The following is a 26,914-nucleotide window of genomic DNA, read 5'->3' on the forward strand; positions in this document are numbered from 1 at the left end:
AGGGTTTGAACTGTCTACGCTGCTTCCTGGACTAAAGCAAATTAATGAAAAGTGTCCTGAGCTCAACCAAGAGGTAGAACTGACCCCTGACTCCCTGCAGGTATTTGAGGAGTCCAATGAAGCCATGAAACAGACTGAATCAACCACTGAGTCTCATGGGGTGTTCAAGGTTCCCCTGCCACCAAAACGACTGGTTAGGAGGTTTTCAGGGTACATTCAAGGGAGTGAACTGTCTCATGAGTCCATACAAAGAATTGATTCCTTTGCAAACTCTGGGCAAATATGGAATATGCCCATTGAACCCAAACACCAAACGGAGGTGTCCACTAGACTCAACCAAGGGACTGAGAGCTCCCCTGAGCCATATGATTGGATTGAGCGTCCTCCTAGCTGCTGCCAAATATTTGAAATATCCAATGAATGTCAACAAATGACTAAATCCTCTACAGAAACTGAGGAAGAGTTTAAGCTGCATCCTGAACTCAAGCAAAACACTGAGTTGTCTTCTAAGCACAAGCAAGGATATACATTGACAACTGACTCTTGGCAAGTTTCCAATGAGCCCCTGGAATGGCTTGAGCCAGCCAAAGAGATTCAAGGAGTGTTCAAGATGCCTCTGCCACCAAGAAAAAAGGTTGCACGATCTCAAAAGTGCATGCAAGGAATTGTTCCCTCCGGCCAAGTGTTTATGGGCTCTGCTGAGCCCCAACAGCAGATTGAGGTGTCTTCTCAACCCCACCAAGGCACCAAATTGTCCCCTGAACCCAGGCAAGTAACTGAGCATGAGGAAAGGATTCAGCGATCTCTTGAGTTCAGGCATGGGACTGAGATTTCTATTGAGCCTCAAACATCTAACGTCCTAGAAAAGTTTGACGTGTCCACCGAGCCACAAAAACTAACTCTGGGAGAGTTTAAGCTGCTATCCACACTCAGGCAAAAAACTGGGAGGTCTTCTGAGCTCATGAAAGGGTTTGAAGTGACTTCTGATTCTAAGCAAGATACTGAGCTTTTTGAAACCCAACAACAGATTGAGATAGGTCTTGAGCTACAGGAAATAACTGAAATGTATCATAGTTTAAAGTGTGATTCAGAACCATCTCCGGAATCCTTGCTACAGACCGGGCCATCTACAGTGTTGGAGGTGTTCCCTGAGCACTCTACCAAACCCACTCCTGATTGCCTGCAGAGGAATGAATTATCATCTGACAGAAGTCAAGGAATTGATCCAGCCAATGAGCCCATGCAAGGAATTGGGTCCTCTCTTGAGTTCCAAAAAATGAGTGACAACACTGTCTCAGAGCGACCCCTCCACTCCCCACCCCCTTCTTTTGACTTTTCTTCCTCTCCTCCACCACCTATGTTCTTCTGTGATGTAAAACCATATAACGATTTAAGACTCACGCCATCCAGCCCTTCGCATGATGAAGAGTTTGATGAAGCAGAATCTCTTGGCACCACATGGAGTCCAGAGTTTATGGCAAGTGAACAACATGAGCTGAAAGAAGAAGATTACCATATCTCCATTCAGAGTCATGGGCCAATGCAAAGGGTGAAGAGATTGACCCCATTCCCATACACTAGACCAAGAGCTATTGAGCTCCATGAGAATGAAGACAGAGACAGGAGTCTATATACAGTCAACCCGGCAGACCTACCTGACACATCTGGAGGAAGTAGAAACCTGCCCGAGATTTTAGAGTTAGAAGCTGAAGATGCAGATTATGATTCTGATAACAAGGACAAGGATGAGGGCTTCTGCTGTAATGGCAGAACTCAGAGCCCCCAACTAGCAAGTCCATTGGCTGGCACCTCTGGGAATGCAAGATCACCCAGGCCCCAGGCACCAGGTCCTCAACATGCAAACACAACTAAGTCAAAGCAAGTTTTTTTCAGAAATGTCCAATTTCACAGCAAGCTTGTGAAGTCAACCACCCAGACCTCTTATGACCACAAGCCTACGGTTGCTCAAGGTAGAAAGCGTTCCAGAAAATCAAGCCGTCAGGAGGAGATCAATGACGAGATAGAAATGTCTCTCAGAAGGAGCACTGTGGCCCGCCGCACCAGTACATTTTTTCCCCCCTCTCAGACACCTAAGCCTTGTAGCACTGTGTCAAGACACCACAGCGATTATGGTGAAGAGGATGAGAACTGCTGTAGCCGGAGTTCTAAGAGTCAAAGGCTTAACAACCCCACTCTAATGATTCTATATTCAGGTGAGGATGTACCTTCTTATATGCCAAATTTCCTTCCAACCCCTGGCAGACTAAGTCCTACTCGTGAGGATAGTGCTAAGATTAGCTGTTCTAGCCACGCCCTGGGCCAACCGGGTCCCTCACTCACAAGGAACAGAAGTGGAATAATGATGAGGGCAACACTGAATCCCCCAGCAGAGTCAGAGACAGACAAAACAGAAGAAGAGAAAGTCAAAAGGACAACCGCCCCTGAGGACAAAGACTCTGACGCATAGCATCCCCCCCCCCGTCTTATCTTCTATTCTTGAACAATAAACACATTCAGCATCATAATTGAGCCTATATTGTAGTCGTTTTACAGTGCTATTGTGGAATACAATATGAGGATTTGTGGCATGGGTCTGGAGTGTGTTTTTGCTTAAGAGAGTAAGAGAGAGTGAGGGTGAGAGAGAAAGAGCGATAGAGAGAGCGAGAGAGAGGTAGATAGAGAGATAGATCAAAACTGCATGTACAATTCAACTTTAAATGACTCAGTGGCAGTTACATTTGCCCAGACCCACCCTAAGTTTACACTGTTGGTAGAAACAGAGACTGAGGAGTACATCTTGAACTATTCACAATCATTCCATCAATATTCTCCTACTATCAACCAATTACACAGAGGTCACGCCTTTCTGACAGAAACATAAAAAAATCATGAAAAGTGATTAGTGTCTCGAGTCTCATTCATTCACCTACCTGCGGTGTTGGTCTGCAGACTGCAGAATGGCTCCCCACTGCACCTCTGTGTAACTGATGGTCTGCATGACGTCCAGTTTCAGACTCTCTACCAGGCCCGGTCTGTCGGCCAGCCTTTGGCCTGCTTCCTTCAGCTCCTCCATACGAGACTCTCCCTCTGCCTTGGCACTCAACACAGTCTGCCAGACACAACAGAGGCAGCAAGAGACAAAGGTTTCATGTTTAAAGGTACAATATGTGACTTTCATTTCAGGTCATTTCCTTTTTTGTGCGCTATTAGAGGATATCTGTACCACCACCAAATAATCTGAAGGCGGAGTTTGGAGTAAGCCCAAAGACAGGTTCTTACCTCTGCAGCTTGTAGTCTTTGCTCAGCCTGGCTGTGGATGCATGGGGCTCCAGTGGCCAGAGAGTCAGCCTGCTGTTGCAAGACTCTAACCCAGGCTTGGGTGTCCTGGGCCAGAGTCTGGAAGGCCTGGGTGTGGCTGGTCAGAGAGCTCTGGTTCTCCTTGGAGGCAAACAGATGGGTGTGGAGACTGCAGCAGCGCTCTAGAAGTTTCTCACTCTCTTTTAGGATGGGGGAATGCTTTAGGGTGCTCCCATGCAAGGTGGTTATGTGTCCACTGAGGGCCTCTGTGTGCTTACTAAATTTGGGGGAGGAGTTAAAACCATCACTACCATCATTATTATCTTTATGACCATCATCATCATCATCATCATCATAATTATTGTTTTGATCATTATTGCAAATGTCATCATTGTAGTTAATGCAATTTTAGATTATGTGACCTGTGTTCGACTACTTCCTCCTGCAAGCGGCTAAGCTCCTCCCCTTTCTCCACCTTCAGCACTGCGGCTTGCAACCACTCTTGCAGACGGGCATACTCCTCCTGCAAACTACCACACAAACACACACACGTTAGTAAAACACTACTGCAAGTAAATCCTAACTAATATGTTATTTGCGTACCATAAAATAAAGTGCAACCAAAACCACCAATCACAGATGCTGGATTTTGGAGTACATTTGGAGGAACATGGAATCTGATAGTATGTCACACATTATACACCCAAGACGGACTCATATCTGAATAGATACACTTGCAACTATCAATAGGTGTGCTTGTGACAGCCAGTACCTGTGCAAGGCCTCGATATCCCTCTGGGCCTGCACCCTCATTTCACTAATGTGCTGACGGGCTGCGCGGACAAGCTCATGCAGCCGGACACCATCCGCAGCTAGGCTCTGCAAGCTCTGTGGGCTGGCCACGGAGGTCATGAGGTGTAGCTCCTCCAGGAGGCCCTCCGCCTGCTTTTCCTGTGTCTGAAGCTGTGCAGACAGTTCCTGCACATGAAAGCAGGTGTTTGAGCAATGAGTACCAAGTGGCAGGAGGAGAATAATATTATGGAAAACAGTGTTTTTTTAACACTGGGTAGTTTTAGACACTAATAAGAACATATAATAGGTTCAAGGAAATCTGCTGATCATTATAATACACTTTTGTGTCTTTATAGTCAATCAATCAATGACTCAATCAATCAATGACTCTCAGGAGCATAGTTCTTAATCATCCCTCACATGAACCAAAGAAACCATGGGTACCCTCTGAAATGGGGATATAGGTCAAACATAAGAAATACCATATGGGAAAGTATTGACCCTCACCTGAATCTGTGTGAGGAGCTTTGGGCCGTCGGCAGCACTGAGCGTGTCCAGTGAGTCCTGGATGCCTTGAAGAGAGGAGTGACACTCGGCCATTTTGGCTGCCACTTGTCCCTTGGCCACCACCAGGTGCCTGTAGACATCCTCGAGGTCGGAGAAGAGCTCCTTCACCTGCTCCATCTTCTTCCTCATCTGGGTCTCGATCACCTGGGTGAGGAAGAGGAAGTGGAAGAGTCGGTCACTGCTAAGCATCATTTTGAAAATTGAACAAAATAAACTTCTCTAAATTGTGTCTCTGAGAGAGTATTACTTTCGACTTTGTAAACGAGGACCCTTTCTAAAGTAGTGATAAAGAACTTCATAAGAAGAAGCGCAAAGACCTGTTCAGGCCAACCCAGTGCCAAATAGACTTATTCAGACTAACTCCGACAATCTCAGACCCCCACAGCATATCTCAGGCCCATTCAAACTGTCCTAGAAGTATACAGGCTACCCCAGGCCCATTGAGGTTATCCCAGAACAACAGAGGTTAACCAAGAACCACCCAGGTTATACCACTCACACAGGCTATCCCAGACCCATCCATGCCCATTAAGGCTTTTCCAGGCCCCTTGGATCACCAAAACCTACCCTGGCCCACATAAACCTGTTTATCCAATATGGAGTTAGTGCCAAGAGAAATTGAATTTGAAGGAAAGAATTTAGCATTTGTATCCAGAAATTGAATTTAATATAACTAATATCACTCCATATTTCCAGATGCAATCAATTCCCACTCCCACCAGGCCCACCTTTCAGGCCCACTCACCTGAAGCTCCAGTGGAGGCTCCTTGCTCTGCAACAAGACCTGGATCTCAGAGGCCCTCCTGTGGAAGCGCCCCACACTCTCCTCCTGGACCCGGATCTCATCCTACAGTAAGAACACAACATGGGTCCATGATCAAGGTTGGGACCCAATCCATTTCAATATATTCAGGGAATTAGTTGAAATCCAAATAAAACAAAACGGCAGAGAAAAAAAGTCTGAATCTCAAATACATGGTACTCTTGGAATCTTTAACTGGAATCAACAGGCAGACAGACAGACCATCACGATTCCCCTTTCAAAGTGAAAGGACTTGAGTTGCCAGAGGGCGTTATGTTACCTGCATAGCTGTGACTTCTTGTTCGCTGTGGAAGGGGTTTGACTGCACCAAGTGGGCCATTTTGTGGCTGGTCCAGCTCTCCACCTCTCCGCCCAACTGTAGCAGCCCATCCCACAGGTCCAGCCCCATGCGTAGGTTGTCCAGGTGAGAGTCCGTCCTCTCTGTCACCTGGGAAAATCACAGCTGTTAGGTTTGACGTTCTATGCAATAATCCATTCAGGGCACACATTTATCTGAGTACCTACCCTATGAGACTTGGCTTGCGTTCGGTAGACCAGAGCAAACATTTTGACCCGAAGGTTTAGTACTAGTGCACTTGGGTAACACTGTTATTACACTACCCTAAAGTAACAAAATAGGAGAGCCAAAGTCACGTGAGAAATTTGACGCAAATTGAAAACGTGTCTTTCTGCTGAATAATTATAGGGCCCCCTGTGGTGTAACTACTTGTACTTGTATTGGTCTCTGGCAATGGGGTGAGAACTCACATCCAGCCAGCGGTCCATCAGGGTGTCAGCCTCGCTCTCAAATGGAGTTTCAGGGCAGTCAAGGATTTGGCGCAGCTGAGACTGCAGCTGCTTGCAGACGCCTCGCATCTCCTCCACTCCCTCCCCGAGACCACTCAACTCTGCCTTGGTGCTGTGGACCTGGTATATACACACGCACATGTACACACGTATGCACGCATACACACACACACACGCACATACAAACAGATACCCACACACACATAAATACAAAAAAAGGCACACAGAAAAAGAAAAGTATGAAAAATAAATACACAACAAAGCACATTTGAGGGAAAATGTTATTAGGATCTTATGCTGCAATCATGTGGTGGGAAAAATAGATAATCATGGTTGTGGTCGTGTTATCTGGTGCATAGTTCTTGTGGTCGTGTTATCTGGTGCATAGTTCTTGGGGTCGTGTTATCTGGTGCATAGTTCTTGGGGTCGTGTTATCTGGTGCATAGTTCTTGGGGTCGTGTTATCTGGTGCATAGTTCTTGGGGTCGTGTTATCTGGTGCATAGTTCTTGGGGTCGTGTTATCTGGTGCATAGTTCTTGGGGTCGTGTTATCTGGTGCATAGTTCTTGTGGTTGTGTTATCTGGTGCATAGTTCTTGTGGTTGTGTTATCTGGTGCATAGTTCTTGGGGTCGTGTTATCTGGTGCATAGTTCTTGTGGTTGTGTTATCTGGTGCATAGTTATTGTGGTTGTGTTATCTGGTGCATAGTTATTGTGGTTGTGTTATCTGGTGCATAGTTCTTGTGGCTGTTGTTCTTGTTGCAGTTATTGTTTTTGTTGTCATTACTATAAGGTGTAGCTCTCTACCTTAGTGAAGAGTCTCTGGAGGTTGTCTTTGCCCATGTACGAGGCCTGTTCACTGATGGTGCGCTCGGCCCTCTGTAAGGTGCTGCTTAGACGACTGTGTACCATTTGGAACCTCTTCAGTAATTCTGTTAGACCTCCACAACGATCCAGCCTGTGCAATGCACACACACAGCTTGATCACAAACAGCACAGGCACACACAGCACAGTCACACACTCACATATACAGTTAGTTCTTAGTGTCCTTATCAGGTGTTGACTGTTTTCTGAAAAGTTCCCTTTCCCATCCCTTCGATACTTGTCTGTCTACTCTTTACCTCCATTTTAACCTCACTCCCTTTTAACCTCACTCCCTCTTTACCTCCATTTTAACCTCACGCCCTCTTTACCTCCATTTTAACCTCACTCACTCTTTACCTCCATTTTAACCTCACTCCATCTTTACCTCCATTTTAACCTCACTCCATCTTTACCTCCATTTTAACCTCACTCCCTCTTTACCTCCATTTTAACCTCACTCCATCTTTACCTCCATTTTAACCTCACTCCCTCTTTACCTCCATTTTAACCTCACTCCCTCTTTACCTCCATTTTAACCTCACTCCCTCTTTACCTCCATTTTAACCTCACTCCCTCTTTACCTCCATTTTAACCTCACTCCCTCTTTACCTCCATTTTAACCTCACTCCCTCTTTACATCCATTTTAACCTCACTCCCTCTTTACATCCATTTTAACCTCACTCCGTCTTTCCCTCCTCTCCTCCATTTGTCTTCTTTTTTGCTCCTCTCCCTCATCTGTCTTCTTTCCTCAGTAATGCCTCTGTTGGTCTGCTCCTCTCCCCTAATTTCTTTGGGCCTTAAGCCCCTCCCCCTGTTCCTGTACCTTATTTTTTTGGAGTGCATCCTCGCCTCTATGTTGTCCCTATTATTTTGGGCAGTATCCTCTTCCCCATTGACCCTGTCACTCCACCTCTCCTTCACCTCTCCTCTTCCTCTCTTACCTCCCAGTAATGGTTCTGTTGGACACCTCCCTCCTACCTTTTCACTCCTCCACTCCTTTATTTCAAGTCTCCTCTCTTCTTTCTGTCTTACCTCTCTGTAATGGCTCTATGGGTCTCCTCCCACAATGTCTCCAGCTCCTGTGTGGCTCCGCCCCTCTCGGGGTTGGGGGTCGTTTGCGCAGCAGCACGGTCTGCAGCCTCTAGACTCTGCAGCTCAGAGCGCAGCGCAGCCAGACGCCCCTCCAGGTCTGCCAATGCACGCATCCTGATGAGGAGGAGGACAGGGAGAAAGAGCGTGTTTGCTCATCCACAAGTGCTACAGAGAAAGTGTGTATGTGTGTGTTTGTGTGCATGTTTGTCACTCACCTGTGCTGCACTGCAGGGAGTGTCGGCTCCTTCAGTCCCTGCTGCTCCACTGCCCTCTGAATCTCTCTCAGGACCACCAGTAGGGCCATCCTCCTCTGGCCTGAACTCCTCTTCTCCACCCCCTCTTTCCCTTCCACCTGGCCCTTCCTCTTAAGGCCCGATGATTCCTCCTCTTCCCTCCTTCTTTGGGCCTTAGGCCCTACCCCTTGTTCCTGACCCCTCTTTCTTTGGAACGCATCATCCTCCTTTTGTTCCAATCCCCTCCTCTGCATGTCAGGCCCCTCCCCTTTCCCCCTCCCTTTAAGGCTTAGCTCCTCCTCCTCCTTCTGCTTCTGTCCCCTCCCAATTCTGCTTCCGGCCAACTCGAGGTCTGCCTCATCCAGTCGCCGTGACAACGCTGCCACTGTGTCACGACAAGTCACAGCAGCTCCTTCCATCGTCAACTCCATTCCGGCTGCCTCCAGTAGACCATCCACGCTCCCGGCTTCTTCTCCGTACTTCCTCACACTCTGCCGGATAGACAGCAGCCCGGAATGCCTGCCTCGGGCCCGGGTCGCACCATCTCCATGTTGCCAGTGGTCCAAGGGAACCAGCGCAGCCTGTATCTCAGCGTCGGCCTCTCGTATGTGGGCTAGAAAGCTATCAAGGGCCCCGGCGGCAGAGCGCACCCTCTTTAGTGTCTGTCTGAGCTGGTGGAGGCGGTGGCACTGGAGTGGGGGTGTAGATGGGTCTAGGGCCTCCCCCCCAGAGGTCTGCCCCGACATGCACTTCAGCTCCGCGTGGAGCCGCTGGTCCATTTCCTGGGGACAGGTAGACAGTAGACACTTAAAGACACACTCTTTGAACTTGATTAAATTACCCATTGATTATTGAAAAATATTACTTATTACCGGCTCATGAGCTTAGTGTGTGTGTGTGTGTGTGTGTGTGTGTGTGTGTGTGTGTGTGTGTGTGTGTGTGTGTGTGTGTGTGTGTGTGTGTGTGTGTGTGTGTGTGTGTGTGTGTGTGTGTGTGGAACAAAATACATACAACTCATCAACTGTTGTGAGTCAAGTCAACTGATGAGTGAACACTAATGTGTACAGTATACCTTAAAGTCAGCCACAGTCCAGGGATCAGTCAGCCCATAGGCTGAGATAGCTATGGGCTGCCTGGTGATGCGGTCAAGCTGGTCTGAGATCAGTGATATCTGAGAGTCTGCTGATTCCATCAGCTCCACGGTGGTATCCAGAGAAGCCATTCTGAGAGAGAAACACAAGCCATTTCATTTCACACACATGTATGCACACACAAACACACAAACGCAGGAATAACTACCAAGTATTTAAAAGGAAATTATGTGGTAACAATGGGTACTTTGAACCCCAAAATAATTCAACACAATTGGTCCCTACATGTGTTCGCATCTTTTGAAATTCTAAAGGGGAGTGGACATTTTCGCCCATGCTTTGGCTGAGAGTTCCCGTTTAGGGGGGTGGAGACTTCCCTAGTCTCGTTAGAATCTTTTATCATACGTCTCCCCTGTGGTGATTAATTACTTTACTATCAAATGAGGAGAGACAAACTTATCACACCAGTCAGATATACTTAAACTAAATCTTTAATAATAACAGCTTTGCAATGGCAATGACTTTCAACGATTCACCATTTCTAATGAACCGTTGAGAGTGATAAAACAAAAGTTCAAAGATCTTTTAGAGCCAAGATACACCCCTTTCAACCTACATGACGAACAACAGACACATAGAATGGTCACAAGGTTAATATTTGTATGAAAGATATCTATAATACATAGCAGATAGCAACTGCTGTGTCAACAGTTTTCATTGTATAGACCAGTGTCTGGCCCTCCTACTCCAAACTGGAACTGTCTCTTCCTGGTACGGTATAGAACAGAAACATTAACTCATGTTCTCTGGAATGCTCTTTAGGTTTTATCACCCAAAGACATCGTAAATCTCCTCTGTCAGTGTTATCTCATAGCGGCCCATCCTCAGTAGAACACACACACAATAGTTAACAGAATACTCTATTATGTCGAATGAAACAACTATTATAATGCAATACAAGCATTATAACATAATCTTGCAATTTCCCTGACACACCAAAAGTACTTTTTCAAATAAATCTAATTAACTTGAAAGTGGGACTGGACCTGGTCTGCAGGCAGATCTGCTGGCCTCTCCACTGCTGAACAAGCTTGGCCCCTTCACTGTCCCCCTCCAGTCCACCTCCCTCTGCACTCTGCTGCTGGGACACCTGGGAGGACTGCAGCTCAAACTCAAACCACAGCACCTCAGTCTCCTGCTTAAGAGCCTGCCGACACACACACACACACACACACACACACACACACACACACATATTTTTGAAACGCACACACATTTAAAACACACGCACACATTTTTTTCATGTACACACACACACACGTTTTGAAACGGACTGAAATGGGGAGGTACTACCTGAACGTGTACAATAACATATTCTAATTTTCAAACAGCGTGTCCTACTAAACACAAATCTGTCAGGAAGGCAGCTGAGACCATAGAAATTATCCGTGTCACCCATGAGTGTTCCAGTCCAATTGGTGTGAGCCTGGGCTTTGTCCCTTCCAGAGGTTCTTTGTCTATTTAATGTATTTTTTTAAAGTCTTGTGTAAGCTGCAAAGCTATGCAATGTTTCTGCATAGTAAACTGCCAAAATGCATCATTGTGGCACAGGTATTTATATATGTGTCAAATAAACAATTCTATGGCTGAGCCTTACCTGTAGCTCCTTGATGTGGCTGTGCAGGGCAGAGGTGGTGACTGGCTCGGGCTGAAACTCTCTCTCCAGACTCTGTCTGTTTCTCTGGAGCTGTGAATGGAAGGCTGAACGGGAAGCTCTGTACCTGAATAGCCAAGGTTCAACTTTGTTATTATTATTATTTTTTAATTTAACAAAAGTGACATTTGTTGTTGCAGTGCAAACAGGAATTAAAACCTAAAAACAACCAGCAAAAATAGGTAAAATATAAAAAGTTGTTCAATTGATTCAGTGCAGTCATTTAATAACAACATATTTGATCTATGAGCATCTTTCAAAACAACCAGGGATACTGTCCCTGAAAACCAGAGGTGAGAATAAAGCATCACTCACATTAGCGACTTTCTCCTGCATTAAACAAAACTATCAAAGTATAAATGTCAACAAGTGCGACAAGTTTTAAAATGGAGCGTTGGTTGAAACGGTTTGGTAATGTGGTCGATTGGCCCTGGCAACTTATTGTTGTAGTGGTTGGCACAGTGTCTATAAACATTTTATAGCTTTCTTACAGCCTTCTATATCTATATATGAAAGTGTATATTTAACTTTTTTTTTTTTTGTTACAGTCATTCTAATCTGTTTCTCTATCCATATCTCAGCATCAACACATGATCCAACCATTGTTCTTGTCAGCTCATCCTATCCAGGCTTACAAACTGTGTAGGCTAATGCAACGATTTGAGCTCGCCTTGAACAAATTGAAAAGAGGCTTTAATGGAAGAGAATTATCAGCATGCGTCTTGACTGTCTTTCTTTAACTTATGTTTACACTAGCCAACATACAGTAGAGATGGATCCCTTACCTCTCCACCACTTCCTGCGTCGACGACCCCTCTTCCTGTGTGGGGGTGGTGTCGGTGGCCGGGATGACTGTCCGTTCAGGTGCCTGCTGCTCGGTCTCCACGCTATCGCCCCTGACAATCACCTAGGAGACAGGCAAACAAGCGCACTGTAACAGCGGGGTCAGGGGAGGCAGTAAAGTTGGACAGTGGCTCTAGCACACTCCGACATGAAGTTTCCCCCTAGGTACAGATACAGGATCAGCTTCCCCTCCCTTAATTATTTTCTTACCCATTGGGGGGGGGAATGCTATACTGACAGAGGATCAGTATCTAGAGGCAACTTCACCCTACACCCTCTAGCACGGCTTTATCCAATTACTGGGGATTAACTCCTACAGCTGCCGCTGTCATAAGAGGTGCCAGGAGCAGCCAACCAGGACTCTGCCTCTAGTATGAGGTTCTTAGGAAAAGAGCAAATGCCATTTTTTTTTAAAGATGTTTTAACACTTTATTCAGACTGCAAGTAACTGAGATGAGAAGAAACAATGGGAAGGGGGAATGCAGGGGCTAAACCCCAGTCCCCGGTGGGCAGTTGTAAATTATGACACGTGCCAGAGACTGTTACCACTACACCATGGCTCTTCACAAAGGCCAGTTTAAAGGTCCAATGCATCCATTTATATATTAATATCAAATCATTTCTGGGTAACAATTAAGTACCTTACTGTGATTGTTTTCAATAAAAAATTTACAAAAATTACTTCTTAGCAAAGAGCAATTTCTCAAGCAAGAATTTTGCAAGGACTGTCTGGGAGTGGTCTGAGTGGGTAAGGGAAATCTAGCCATTATAGGCAGAGAGGTGTGGAACTTTCTTTCTTATTGGTCTATTAACTAATTTACCTCTAACTAATGTATCCTCTGATACAGCATAAATATTTTGAATGAAGCCATAGTGTTGGTTTTCCCTAGTTGGCATAGTCCTTGAAATGTCAATTGCCGTTCAGATGTAACCAGAGCCATCTGAGAATATATATACACAGCTATCCACACCCTTCATTGAGCCCAAGCCCACTCTACTTTCCCAGCCATTAGTAGGAGTGAAACACCAGATTCAAGATACCCGAGACTAGCATCCTACCATCCTACCACTTCCAGTACCTGAGTGTGATTTGGGCCTTGCTGGTGGCTTTTCTGCACATGCATTAAACGACCCCCTTGGACTTGCAGTAGGCGGCCCTGGACATGCAATGGGCGATCTTGGACTGGGAGTGGGTGTTCCGGGGTCTGCAGTGGGAGACCCTGGACTTGCAGTGGGCGGTCCTGTCTTAGTTGGGTTTGGTTCTGGTCTTGCAGAGCCTGAGAGCTGTGTCCAGCTTGCTTTTGTGGGAGCTCCTGGCTTTGCTTTTGTGGGCCAGCCTGCTGGCCAGTCTCGCTCAGCAGGGTGTGATCTCCAGGCTCGCACCCCCTGCTAAAGTGACACAAGAACAACAACAGGGGGTAAACCCAGGACAATCACTTAGCTAATCAAATTGGCTGGCATCAGGAAATATAAATACAAATACACATCATTAAAATTTTGAGGTTTTACAGACAAAACAAGTGGCTGATGTTTAACTAGCCCATCAATAATTTAACTTTATCGCATCAAACAATCATCTAAATGAATTTAATAATTGTAGTACTACTAAGATATTAAAGACACTACAGGCTATTTGCAATTAGAATTGCTGATCACCATGGGCAGACCAGAAATTGGCCCGGGCATTTCTCGTACACCGGCCCATTTTTTCCCTTGAGGCCCCAATTACTAGCCAAATAATGATCATTTTGCGCAAACCCCCCAATTTATACCAGACCACTGGGCTAAAGATGGACCAGCCCATCTGGCATTTGCCGAAACTTCCAATGGCCAGTTTGTTTCTGTAGAGCACCATTGAAACTTTGTAACTGTAGTGCTATGTTTCACCTGTCCTGCGGGGACCCTGTGGCACCGTGTTGCAGTTGCGGCAGCATGCTCCCTTGCCCTCCCTCTGACTCCCTTCGCTGGACTGCAGCTCTGCTGGGGGCACTTTCCGGGGCCAGGGTCTCACACAGCTCCCTGAGGGCCTCCAGGCGCTCTGCACCCCTCAGCGTCGCACTGCCCTCTGTGGGTAGACATGCCTAGAACAATATAAATAAAATAGAATGAATCCTACTGGTACACGGGTACGCACATGTGGGTACGCAGACCTGCAATCAACTGCGGCCCCTCATGATGAGTTCAGCTTTTTTGTGGCCCCCACCCCGATCAAAGTTTCCCATCCCTGATGTAGACCAAGCTCCAGAGCCACGTTTGGAGTACAGTGAAGTACAGTGGTTTGGAGAATGAGAACCCCGTTAGACTAAATGAGAATGATGTACAGTCAGGATCAACCTGTAAAAAAACACATCTCCTCCCAACCCTTCTGCTTCAAAGCCTCCATTGCATGGCAATCACAGGTGGCTAGTGAGGGGGAGTACAGCTCATAATAATGGCTTGAATGAAGTGAACGGAGTGGTATCAACCACATGGAAAGCATATCATTTTGATATCATTCTATTTATTCCCCCAACCACCACTAATGGAAATTAGGCCTCGTTTCATGCTATCATGTTACCGTGCAACAATGGTGTGAAATATTGATTCAAAAGATTTCGTGGTACCTGTTGTCTGTACACAGGTTCAGGGTCAGTGGCATCTCGCTCAGTGTTAGTAGTGTATATGTCACATCTCATAACAGTGGGGTTAAGGGACCGCACCCCGTTGATCTCAGACCACAAGAGTGGCAAAAAGGCAGTCATCTCTGAATGCACAGCCTGGGCGTCACAAGACACAAAACCACTGTTAGTAAGACGAGGCATTAAATCAAATTAAATGAGCATAGAATGATAAGCTGCTCATGCAATGCATTCGTACAGTGTTCATATTAGGACTCCTTGAGACTGACACAAATACAACTGGTGTGTGCAATCCTAATACGGAAACCATACAGCTCCCTGCAATTGGATTGGGATAGGTTGACAAAAAAAATTATCCACTGATCTGCACATAACCTATACATTTCCCAATGGAGCTCAAAGCCCTGTTAGGTATGAGTTCAATCATCACTTTTCTGCCAACCCTAACCATTATGTTTTATTAAAAGGTTATTTATTGTAGCCTGGGGTGGTCTAGCTGTCTAGGCTGCTGCCTCTAGAATACACGTACTGCTACCAGCATGGGTTTGAATCCAGCCCATTGCTCTTTCAGCCACAACTCTCCTATTTTTCGTCTATACCTCTTTCTGTCCTATCCAATAAACAATAACATATGTAAGGGGTGGGACTGCCCCACTCCTTAAAAAATAAATACCGTTTATTTATCAAAGGCAGCAAACAGTGAACAAACATTTTCTATAGTGACCCTTCTTGTAAGTCACTCTGGATAAGGCTGTCTTCTAAATGACGAAAATATAAGATTTTATGTAAATGTGATGTCTTCTTTGAACCAGCTCCTTTTCCCATTCTTACCTCCCACTGGCTCCTGACTGAAAGAGACAGTAGCTTCACGGCTTGGAGCTGGGCCCCAGAACAGAGGGCCCCCAAACCCTCAGCGGCCCCCAGGAACTCCTCCAGGATGGCGGGCCTCAAAGCACCCAGGGCCCTCTGGAAGGCGAGAGATCATGCAGGCAAAAATCATTACCACCACACGGACATGTTGACCATGGACAACACGACCACATACTGACCATTGACCAACACTCCAAACAGACATTGAATTCCATAAATATGAGGTGTTGCACCGTTGCCATACTCTGAGATTACAAACGACAACTTCTGACAAAGGACAACTTTTACTATATTGCACAAAATTTGACAGGTATTAAATAAAGAGACACTTTATTCAGACATATTAAAAAGTTACACACATGATAATAATGGAGATGGAAATGGCAACCTTTGACAAGGAAAAAAACTCAAATGTGAGATGAAATACTCTTTGATTTCATACCTCTTTTCTCTTGGCTTGCCAGTCAGACATCTCTCGGTCACTGAAGAGTAAGATGGCTTCCTGGATGTTCTCTTGCAAGCGAAACTTGGCCTTCTCCAGCCTGCTCCTAGCCATTGCCTTGGCTTTCGAGTAGATCTCGCTATGGACCATGAACGGTGGGTGTGGAGAGGCTTGGTCGCTACCCTGTTGAGGAGGGTTCTGGGTCCGCAGCTGGCCTTTAACTCTGAATTTGGGGATGTGGATCTGTTTTTGAGTTGGTTCAGACTGGGTTTGGGGCACCGTGGGAACATGGTACAAAGATTGACCCACAAGCTGCTGCTCTTGCTCTTCGTGACTTTGGTTCAAAGGTTGAGTTTCACTGGGTTTGGCGTATGTTTGAATTTGGGCCAGAAGCTGAACTCGAGGTTCAACGGGAGTTTGAGTTTGCTGCGTTTGAGGTTTGTTTTGAGTCAGAACCTGAGATTGAGTGAGGCCCACCGGCTGAGGCTGTGTTTGGGCCTGAGTGTGAGGTTGACTTTGTGATAGGGCCTTGGTGATGGCTGTCTGGCTGATGGCCTGGGATAGACGATCCCCTTGCAGTGGGCTATGGGGCTCTGTGTGCCGCCGATGTGGGGGTGTCTGAGTTACAAGCTTGGCGTGGGATGGCAGGTCACTCTTGCTCTTGGCTGTGGCCGCTGCAAATGAACCCGTCTGGGTCTCTGGCAGTGAGTACCAGCGGACTACCACCTTGGGTGGTGGCTCATCCCCCGCCGGCACCCGAGCTCGCCTTGACCCCAGGGAGCTAAGCATCTCCACCATTTCCTGGAAAAGGAAAGACACACAACCCAAATCAAACACCTCTGAAACTGAGACAAACAAACTTCAAAGAGCACTCCTCAATTTCTATATCCGCCTACAGTCAGGTCTTAACATGTTCATAAACTAAGGGTTGGGTATTTGGGAATGTAACAGCCGACAACTGGATTTATTAATAATCTGCTAGTTTAATGGTCGAACATGACGACCCACACTGTTTCCTATAGACTGAAATTAAGCACTTCTGTTTCCTACCCAGCTAGCCTGAAATGTCAGATAATCATGGCTGCTGTGTGAATCCGTTGTCCATTACTGTAAGTACCTGAGCCTGAGCAACTGCTTCTGTGACTCTGTCTTGCAAAGCAGCTGCATTGAGGTGTTGAATAGGGGAGTTCGTCTGTGATTTCTCCACCAGGACTTGCAGGTCCTGCCCCTCTGTCACCACTTGGCCCTCAAGCTGCAGGCCACGAGAGATCAGTGCCTGCACGGAACGAGAGAAACAAACAAAATGTTGCAAAAACATTATTTTTACGTTTCTGGAATGTTATGAAGTAATGTGTCGTGGAAATTCTACACATGTTGTGGAAAATACCACCAGAGACACTTGAAGTCAATCTAAATGAATCATTGTTTATTAACAGTTAACTGGAGAGGTTCCAACAAACTTGATGCACCATAGTGAACGTCTGTCAGGAGCTCTAACTGGGCAGTCCCGTTAGTTATCTTATATACTTACACTGACAAGTAATATTTGCATGATTTAGCTTATTCATTATTCATCATAATTAATTAATCATCAACATTTGGTTCATGCATGTGACTGACCAATACTGGTTCAAGCATTTGACAGACCAATACCTCACAAGGCTTCTTCTCTCCAAGCTGAGACCTTGAAACTGAGATAACGTTCCTAAAACAAGGTACTGGACGTCCTGCCAAATTGCAGATACTGATAGTGAGGATTCTTTCAATCAGTCACTTGCATGAACACAGAAATTGGTTATTAGAAAGGCACAAACATAAAATGTTTCATCACAAATGTTAAATCAAAAAGTCTTATTAGAACGTAATGGCAATGGTAGCTAATGTCCTAGGAATGTTTTTAGTTTGCTGGTAGGACTAAATTTAATACCTGTTGTCACGTTCCTGACCTGTTTTCTGTTGTTTTTGTATGTGTTTAGTTGGTCAGGGCGTGAGTTGGGGTGGGCATTCTATGTTATGTGTTTCTATGTTGGGTCAAATGTGTTGCCTGATATGGTTCTCAATTAGAGGCAGGTGTTTGACGTTTCCTCTGATTGAGAACCATATTAAGGTAGGCTGTTCTCACTGTTTGTTTGTGGGTGATTGTCTTCCGTGTCTGTATGTCGCACCACACGGGACTGTTTCGTTTTCGTTCGTGTATGTAGTCTGTTCCTGTTCGTGCGTTCTTCGTGTTTATGTAAGTTCACATGTTCAGGTCTGTCTACGTCGTTTTGTTGTTTTGAGTTTCTTCAAGTGTTCATCGTGTTTCGTCTTGTTATAATAAATCATTATGTATTCATCATCCGCTACGCCTTGGTCCGCTCATTCACCACAAGACGACCGTTACACCTGTAGCCTATGTTATCTGTCACTACTAGAATACATGATCTGCCACTATTAGAATACATGATCTGCCATTACTAGAATACATGATCCGCCACTACTAGAGTACATGTCCTGCCAGTACTAGAATGCGTGATCTGCCAGTACTAGAATGCGTGATCTGCCACTACTAGAATACATGATCTGCCAGTACTAGAATACATGATCTGCCAGTACGAGAATACATGATCTGCCAGTACTAGAATACATGACCTGCCAGTACTAGAATACATGATCTGCCACTACTAGAATACATGATCTGCCACTACGAGAATACATGATCTGCCAGTACTAGAATACATGATCTGCCACTACTAGAATACATGATCTGCCAGTACAAGAATACATGATCTGCCAGTCCTATTTTACATGATCTGCCACTACTAGAATACATGATCTGCCACTACTAGAATACATGATCTGCCACTACTAGAATACATGATCTGCCACTACTGGAATACATGATCTTCCAGTACAAGAATACATGATCTGCCAGTCCTATTTTACATGATCTGCTAGTACTAGAATACATGATCTGCTAGTACTAGAATACATGATCTGCCAGTACTAAAATGCATGATCTACCAGTACTAAAATGCATGATCTGCCAGTACTAGAATGCATGATCTGCCAGTACTAGAATGCACGATCTACCACTACTAGAATACATGATCTGCCAGTACAAGAATACATGATCTGCCAGTCCTATTTTACATGATCTGCCACTACTAGAATACATGATCTGCCAGTACTAGAATACATGATCTGCCACTACTAGAATACATGATCTGCCAGTACTAGAATACATGATCTGTCAGTACTAGAATACATGATCTGCCAGTACTAGAATACATGATCTGCCACTACTAGAATACATGATCTGCCAGTACTAGAATGCATGATCTGCCACTACTAGAATACATGATCTGCCACTACTAGAATACATGATCTGCCAGTACTAGAATACATGATCTGCCAGTACTAGAATACATGATCTGCCACTACTAGAATGCATGATCTGCCACTACTAGAATGCATGATCTGCCACTACTAGAATGCATGATCTGCCACTACTAGAATACATGATCTGCCACTACTAGAATACATGATCTGCCAGTACTAGAATACATGATCTGCCACTACTAGAATACATGATCTGCCAGTACTAGAATACATGATCTGCCACTACTAGAATGCATGATCTGCCACTACTAGAATGCATGATCTGCCACTACTAGAATGCATGATCTGCCACTACTAGAATACATAATCTGCCACTACTAGAATACATGATCTGCCAGTACTAGAATACATGATCTGCCACTACTAGAATACATGATCTGCCAGTACTAGAATACATGATCTGCCACTACTAGAATACATGATCTGCCAGTACTAGAATACATGATCTGCCACTACTAGAATGCATGATCTGCCACTACTAGAATACATGATCTGCCAGTACTAGAATGCATGATCTGCCACTACTAGAATGCATGATCTGCCACTACTAGAATACATGATCTGCCAGTACTAGAATACATGATCTGCCACTACTAGAATACATGATCTGCCAGTACTAGAATACATGATCCGCCACTACTAGAATGCATGATCTGCCAGTACAAGAATACATGATCTGCCAGTACAAGAATACATGATCTGCCAGTCCTATTTTACATGATCTGCCAGTACTAGAATACATGATCTGCTAGTACTAGAATACATGATCTGCCAGTACTAGAATACAGCAAAAGGACATTGATACTGTAAATAGTGATACATGTCCACTTAAGCAGCGACATGTAACGTGTAAGAAGTGTAACGGCACCGAGTAGTGTATGCTAACGATAATAGTAGTGAAGAGATTATGGGTGCTCACTTTGGCCTCTCTTCCAGGTTTCCTCTCTTCCAGGTGTTGGTGAACCTCCAGGGCTTCAGTCCCCCAGTGACTCAGCTCGGCCAAACGGCCCTCTAACATGGACGTGGCCCTCTGCAGATCACTGCATGTCCTTTCCGCTCTGGCCAGCGCTTGCCAAACCTGCACACACACACATGCAGATTAGGGTTGGGGTTAGAGTTGGTCTCAATCTGAATTGAAGTCAGTCAATTTAAAATGTTAAAATCTAAAATGTTTTGATGTAAATACTTTTTTCATTTTCAGTTTATTGAAAAGTAATTGAAAATAGGTTCCATTTTTTCAATTATTAGACTGTAATTTCAGTTTGCTTCCTGAATTGACTGACTTCAATTTGAATTTAAGCCTAGTTCACAAATTATATCCACTTGTATCAAAACATAATGCTGTTTCTTGTATAATCTTCTTATAGTCACATTCTTGTCATAACAGCTGCCAGCACACTAGAAAAACATCTTAAAACCGCTAGTCTAAAATCGTTCACATCCACAGCACTGTCCCAGTGTTTGAAAGGCCAGCAGAAAGGCACTGGGATTGGGGCTACCTCCGGGAGTGTATGTCTGAGTTTTTCCACTTTGTCCACAGGGAAGTCTGGGGATGGGCTGAGAGAACCCAAATCCACCTCCATTATCTTCTTACTCAAAAGCTGCGGGGACACAAATAGGAAAGAAAATAAGGGTGTGAAAGACAGTGCTTTGCACCATGTGCAAACTAGGGTTGTAGTGCTGCCAGAGCGCAGGGGAGTGGCGCCCCCTCACTTTTTTTCAATTTGAGAATACATGAAGCTGGTACTTCTGGAAAATGTGTTCTGATAAATTCTATATAAATACCTCTAAAATTCCATGTAAAACATCAGAATGACAAACCAAATAAATATATATAGCAGCCTAGGAGGTAGGTAAATGGTGGTTTCATCCCCGTCTTTTCTCTGGTGGTGGCGAGAATGATGAAGAACTATAGGCTACGTGTGTGCACTATGGAGGCCCGTCAGAGGCTTCACCACGTTGGCCAATCAGAACTTTGAAAGTAAAATCTGCTGTTGAGCCACATGAACCTTAACATCACACCAATGAGATTGAGGATCCAAATTCACTGTGTGTCTGCCTTGATGTTCATAAAACTCCACGCACCCCCTCTTGCACTGCACAGTGGATACCCAAACTCAAAGCCCAAGGAGCCTGACCCTCTCTGGAAGTTGCTGTAGCCCTGCTTGGGATATTTAGCCCATATTGGCTATTGGTTGAGACGCACAGGGCTTCCAAAAGGGTGCTTCGGTTGTCCCCATAAGAAAACCCTTTTAGGTTCCATGTAGAACTCTGTTGGGTTCCATTTAGAACCCTCTGTGGAAAGGCTTTTACATGGAACCCAAAAGGGTTCTTCAAAGCTAAAAAAAGGTTTTAGGTTCTATATAGCACCGTTTTTCCTAAGAGTGTACTTGGTCAATTGATTTGATAGCATGTTTAATCTATGCAAATCAATTATATGAATTGATAGTTCACCTCTGTTTTATTTTGTTCTTTAATAGGGTAGGCCTACATTGTAACCATGTGTTCAAGCTAATCAAATCAAAGTTTATTAATGATACAGCATAGTGTAAGCTACACAATACAATGAAATGCCTACTCTCAACTAAGGCTCTCCTCGCAAACAGTATGTGTATTTGTATTTACATTAGGCTATAGCCTACAAATAGCTATACCATGTATTCGTAGGCCTATTAGACTACACTGTGAATTATTTTTGTTTCTGAACTGGCTGAATGACAGAGGTATCCTTCAGCTATCCTTCAGCACCACAAGTTGGTTGAACTTCTTTAACATCATTGTGCAATCCTGGCGCTATCCTTTAAGCACCACGAAGGGCATTCCAATCACTTAAAATAATATTCATCAATATCTGTTGCAAACACCTAATAGTCCAGTCATCATTTATTATTATTATCATTACACATAGAGGATTATCACTTCTCACAGTGGTGGTCGTTTAGTAAAGTTAGATCAAAACTGAATTAATGTCTCGCAAGATCACATAATGATTAATTTGCATTTTACATAACAGAACCGAATATGAAAGCATAGCATAGTAGGCATATAAAGTTATGTTACATAGCATAGTAGGCATATAAAGTTCTGTTACATAGCATAGTAGGCATATAAAGTTCTGTTACATAGCATAGTAGGCATATAAAGTTAATGTTACACCAAAAACACCTCCACATTTCTAAAGAGATTTTAAGATGGTTATCTGAAGCTGAATAGCAAAAGAATATATATAATGCGCCAGAACCCAACAGAGCGCGCCACTAGGCAGGATATATGCTTTGATTGACAATACAAGAAAGGCTAATAGTTACTTACCACCATCTACTCTAATCCGCTCATGAAAGATCTAAATGCATATGCCCATGAATTATCATTCACGACTGACAGTGATGTTGCCGTATTTTGACATGCCTAACTTGGTGTTTGAGGGCATTAAAAATCTAAAATGTTCTTGAGACAATATGTGTAGGCATAGGCAGAGGTTGCAATTAGAGGATGCATTTTATACATATTCTATCATATTAGGCTATTCAATAGGCTACATCTGTCGGTATTTATTTAGGAATTTATGCGAATGAATGCGAATTCATGTCGAGCTCTCTCACCTACAAAAACAGCACTACACCACTGGTGCAAACCCATTAGTAAGTCTGGCTCTATGGCTCCTTTTTAATTGGAGGAGAAGACTCCAGATCCCTCACGTCAGACCTTCTTTTCCAATGGTTTTTGAAAAGGCAATGAGAGAGAACACGAGGAATGAAGGAATGACAAATTGAGAAAGTCTCATTGTAGTTGTCTGCCGAGGTGTTCTGTGGAGTTATTCAAAGAAGGAAAGAAAGGAAGTCTCCACACCACTCTCTCACTTGGGAATCTCACCTAGTTATTTTCAGATCATCACATTTTTGCTGTTTTTGTAGTTATGGCAACTAAACTCAGCCAAAAAAAAAAATTCCTCTCAGTCAACTGCGTTTATTTTCAGCAAACTTAACATGTGTAAATATTTGTATGAACATAACAAGATTCAACAACTGAGACATAAACGGAAAAACACGTGACTAACAGAAATTGAATAATGTGTCCCTGAACAAAGGGGGGGGGGGGGGTCAAAATCAAAAGTAACAGTCAGTATCTGGTGTGGCCACCAGCTGCATTAAGTACTGCAGTGCATCTCCTCTTCATGGACTGCACCAGATTTACCAGTCTTGCTATGAGATGTTACCCCACTCTTCCACCAAGGCAACTGCAAGTTCCCGGACATTTCTGGGGGGAATGGCCCTAGCCCTCACCCTCTGATGCAACAGGTTCCAGACGTGCTCAATAGGATTGAGATCTGGGCTCTTCGCTGGCCATGGTAGAACACTGACATTCCTGTCTTGCAGGAAATAATGCACAGAACGAGCAGTATGGCTGGTGGCATTGTTATGCTGGAGGGTCATGTCAGGATGAACCTGCAGGAAGGGTACCACATGAGAGAGGAGGAGGTATTCCCTGTAACGCACAGCGTTGAGATTGCCTGCAATGACAACAAGCTCAGTACGATGATGCTGTGACACACCGCCCCAGACCATGACGGACCCTCCACCTCCAAATCAATCCCACTCCAGAGTACAGGCCTCGGTGTAACGCTCATTCCTTTGATGATAAACGTGGATCCGACCATCACCCCTGGTGAGACAAAACCGCGACTTGTCAGTGAAGAGCACTTTTTGCCAGTCCTGTCTGGTCCAGCGACGGTTGGTTTGTGCCCATAGGCGATGTTGTTGCCGGTGATATCTGGTGAGGACCTGCCTTACAACAGGCCTACAAGCCCTCAGTCCAGCCTTTCTCAGCCTATTGCGGACAGTCTGAGCACCGATAGAGGGATTGTGCATTCCTGGTGTAACTCGGGCAGTTGTTGTTGCCATCCTGTACCTGTCCCGCAGGTGTGATGTTCGGATGTACTGATCCTGTGTTGTTACACGTGGTCTGCCATTGCGAGGATGATCAGCTGTCCGTCCTGTCTCCCTGTAGCGCTGTCTAAGGCGTCCCACAGTACGGACATTGCAATTTATTGCAGTCCTCATGCCTCAATTTATCTGCAGTTCTCATGCCTCCTTGCAGTATACCTAAGGCACGTTCACGCAGATGAGCAGGGACCCTGGACATCTTTCTTTTGGTGTTTTTCAGAGTCAGTAGAAAGGCCTATTTAGTGTCCTAAGTTTTCATAACTGTGACCTTAATTGCCTACCATCTATGAGCTGTTAGTGTCTTAACGACCATTCCACAGGTGCATGTTCATTAATTGTTTATGGTTCATTGAACAAGCATGGGAAACAGTGTTTAAACCCTTTACAATGAAGATCTGTGAAGTTATTTGGATTTTTACGAATTATCTTTGAAAGACAGGGTCCTGAAAAAGGGACGTTTCTTTTTTTGTTTATGTGTGTGTTTTCTATACCTGTTCGCTTCTCTCCCTGTAGGCTTTACAGACGCTCCCCACCCCTTGGCTGCAACCCTTCTAGTTTAGTGTACACTGCACACATAACTCAAGTGGAATTCCGGGTCTCTGGCAGCGTTTGGAACTGCCGATCTGCGGTCAAGAACGTAGAGTTCTTAGTCCCTTGACTTTTTGGCCCTGACGGAGATATGGATCACCCCTGAGAACACTGCTACTCCAGCTGCTCGTTCTTCATCTGACTACGTTTTCTCTCATAGTCCGAGAGCATCTAGTCGTCGCGGTGGTGGCACAGGCCTACTCATTTCAAGTGGAGATTTTCTCTTTTCTCCCTCTCTCACCTGTCCACCTCCTCATTTGAATTCCATGCTGTCACTGTCACTTGTCCACTCAAGCTTAACATTATTGTCATCTATCGCCCACCAGGGACCCTTGGAGAGTTCCTCAATGAGCTTGACACCTTGATAATCTCGTATCCTGACGATGGCTCACTGCTCTTCGTACTTGCCGACTTCAACCTCCCAACGTCTGCCTTCGATAAATTTCTTACCAACTCTCCTCCTCACCGCCCACCCCCCAATTTAACAAAATTATACAAATGAATCAGCACTTGACCCCCCCCTTCTAGCACTGAGTCCACTGACACTGACTCTACTTTGTTGAGGATAAATGTACTTTGTATGCCTGTGATATGTGGTTGTCCCACCTAGCTATCTTAACATGAATACGCTAACTGTAAGTCACTCTGGATGAGCGTGTCTGCTAAATGACTAATATGTCAAATGTTGCATACCAGTGTAGGGTGAAGTTGCCCTTTGATGCTGATCTTGGGTCAGCATTTTCCCCACTAACGGTTAAGATTAGGATTGGGGGAAGGGAAGCTGATCCTAGATCTGTATCTAGGGGAAATTTCACCCAGGAGAGTAGTGTACCTGCACCCTCTTCTTGTAGGCTTTCAGTGGGACAGACTCCACCTCTAGGTGCTCCCTCAGCACCCAGCCTGCCTCTTGGGCCAGAGCTTGTACCGCCTGGATGCTCAGAGGACCAGCACTGAGCTGGTTCGATACCTCCTAGTTAACACAAGAGGATTCAGACCACACACATCATTAGGTCGCTGTGCTAAAGCCTGGCCATCATTTCTGGGAGCTAGTCCTCAGGGTCATATTCATTAGGCCTGAAGAAAGAAAACTGAAACAGGGAGGGACTACCCTGGACTTGACCAATAAGAAATGCTTATTTTCGTGTTCTGTTGCAAAACCTTCTAAAATCTTTAATGTAATACAACTCCGGTCTCAGGCAAGGTTACGTTGAACAACTTCCACTTACATACACAAATAACAACCAACAAATGGATGGTGAAAAGATCAGAAAGTTTTGTATAGCGGACAATTGCACTCACAAACATAGTCCTCTTCATGTAGGCGGCCCACTGCATGTTCAGCTTACTAAGTTCGGCTACCAGAGCTTTGCTGGTAGATGGGTCTGTGACCTCGATGAGGAAGTTACCCACCTCGTTCAGGTAGGCCTGCAGGGTGCTCCACTGGGACACCTGCTGGGATGTCCCCTAAAGGGTTGGAGAGACTGTATGGTCAAGCTTTCCAACAGAACATTTCACACGAGATTAATATGTTGTATTTGCTATAAGAAAGTATTATATTTTCAATATATAGACTACTTGCAATAAATTTGGAAACTGAAAATTCCTTTTACCAGAAATCTACATTAAATACTGATCAAACAAGATGTTAGCTCTCAAGGCTTTCTATCCCAGTACTAACACATCTGATTCAACTCATCAACTAATCATCAGCCCCATGATTAGTTGAATCTGTCCTGTGTCATGTAGACAAGAAAGAGGAAAACTATTTTTAAATGAGGAGGTAGGGGAGACAAAGTAACACGGGGCACAAAGTAACAACTCCATAACTCAAATTAGAAATAACTTAGAAAGCTGTTATTCCATGTGCTAATGTTTGGTTAGTGTATTTACATGCCCAGGAAGTTTTGCTGAAATCCATAAATTATTTTGTTGTATTGTTTTATTAATTCTAAATATTCTTGCAGTCTCTC

The 26,914-nt window shown here is 44.7% G+C and overlaps 1 protein-coding gene across 1 annotated transcript in view; it reads right to left on the reverse strand.

Moving 5' to 3' along the window:
• LOC129817105 (nesprin-2-like) overlaps nt 1-26,914 on the reverse strand; it is a 207,966-nt gene that overhangs the window by 159,223 nt on the left and 21,829 nt on the right. Inside the window, exons 17-40 of the mRNA XM_055872054.1 lie at nt 26,244-26,408; nt 25,777-25,914; nt 20,913-21,014; nt 20,333-20,491; nt 17,150-17,308; nt 16,033-16,833; nt 15,552-15,686; nt 13,990-14,183; nt 13,182-13,491; nt 12,045-12,166; nt 11,203-11,326; nt 10,592-10,752; nt 9,527-9,677; nt 8,437-9,236; nt 8,162-8,335; nt 7,071-7,221; nt 6,227-6,385; nt 5,739-5,906; nt 5,402-5,503; nt 4,597-4,800; nt 4,070-4,275; nt 3,720-3,827; nt 3,280-3,574; nt 2,931-3,109 (exon numbers count right to left, since the gene is read on the reverse strand). Coding sequence (XP_055728029.1) covers nt 2,931-3,109; nt 3,280-3,574; nt 3,720-3,827; nt 4,070-4,275; nt 4,597-4,800; nt 5,402-5,503; nt 5,739-5,906; nt 6,227-6,385; nt 7,071-7,221; nt 8,162-8,335; nt 8,437-9,236; nt 9,527-9,677; nt 10,592-10,752; nt 11,203-11,326; nt 12,045-12,166; nt 13,182-13,491; nt 13,990-14,183; nt 15,552-15,686; nt 16,033-16,833; nt 17,150-17,308; nt 20,333-20,491; nt 20,913-21,014; nt 25,777-25,914; nt 26,244-26,408 — 5,267 coding nt within the window. The remainder of the gene's footprint in view (nt 1-2,930; nt 3,110-3,279; nt 3,575-3,719; nt 3,828-4,069; nt 4,276-4,596; nt 4,801-5,401; nt 5,504-5,738; nt 5,907-6,226; nt 6,386-7,070; nt 7,222-8,161; nt 8,336-8,436; nt 9,237-9,526; nt 9,678-10,591; nt 10,753-11,202; nt 11,327-12,044; nt 12,167-13,181; nt 13,492-13,989; nt 14,184-15,551; nt 15,687-16,032; nt 16,834-17,149; nt 17,309-20,332; nt 20,492-20,912; nt 21,015-25,776; nt 25,915-26,243; nt 26,409-26,914) is intronic.

The sequence above is a fragment of the Salvelinus fontinalis genome, chromosome 20 (assembly GCF_029448725.1).
Source record: "Salvelinus fontinalis isolate EN_2023a chromosome 20, ASM2944872v1, whole genome shotgun sequence".
NCBI lineage: Eukaryota > Metazoa > Chordata > Actinopteri > Salmoniformes > Salmonidae > Salvelinus > Salvelinus fontinalis.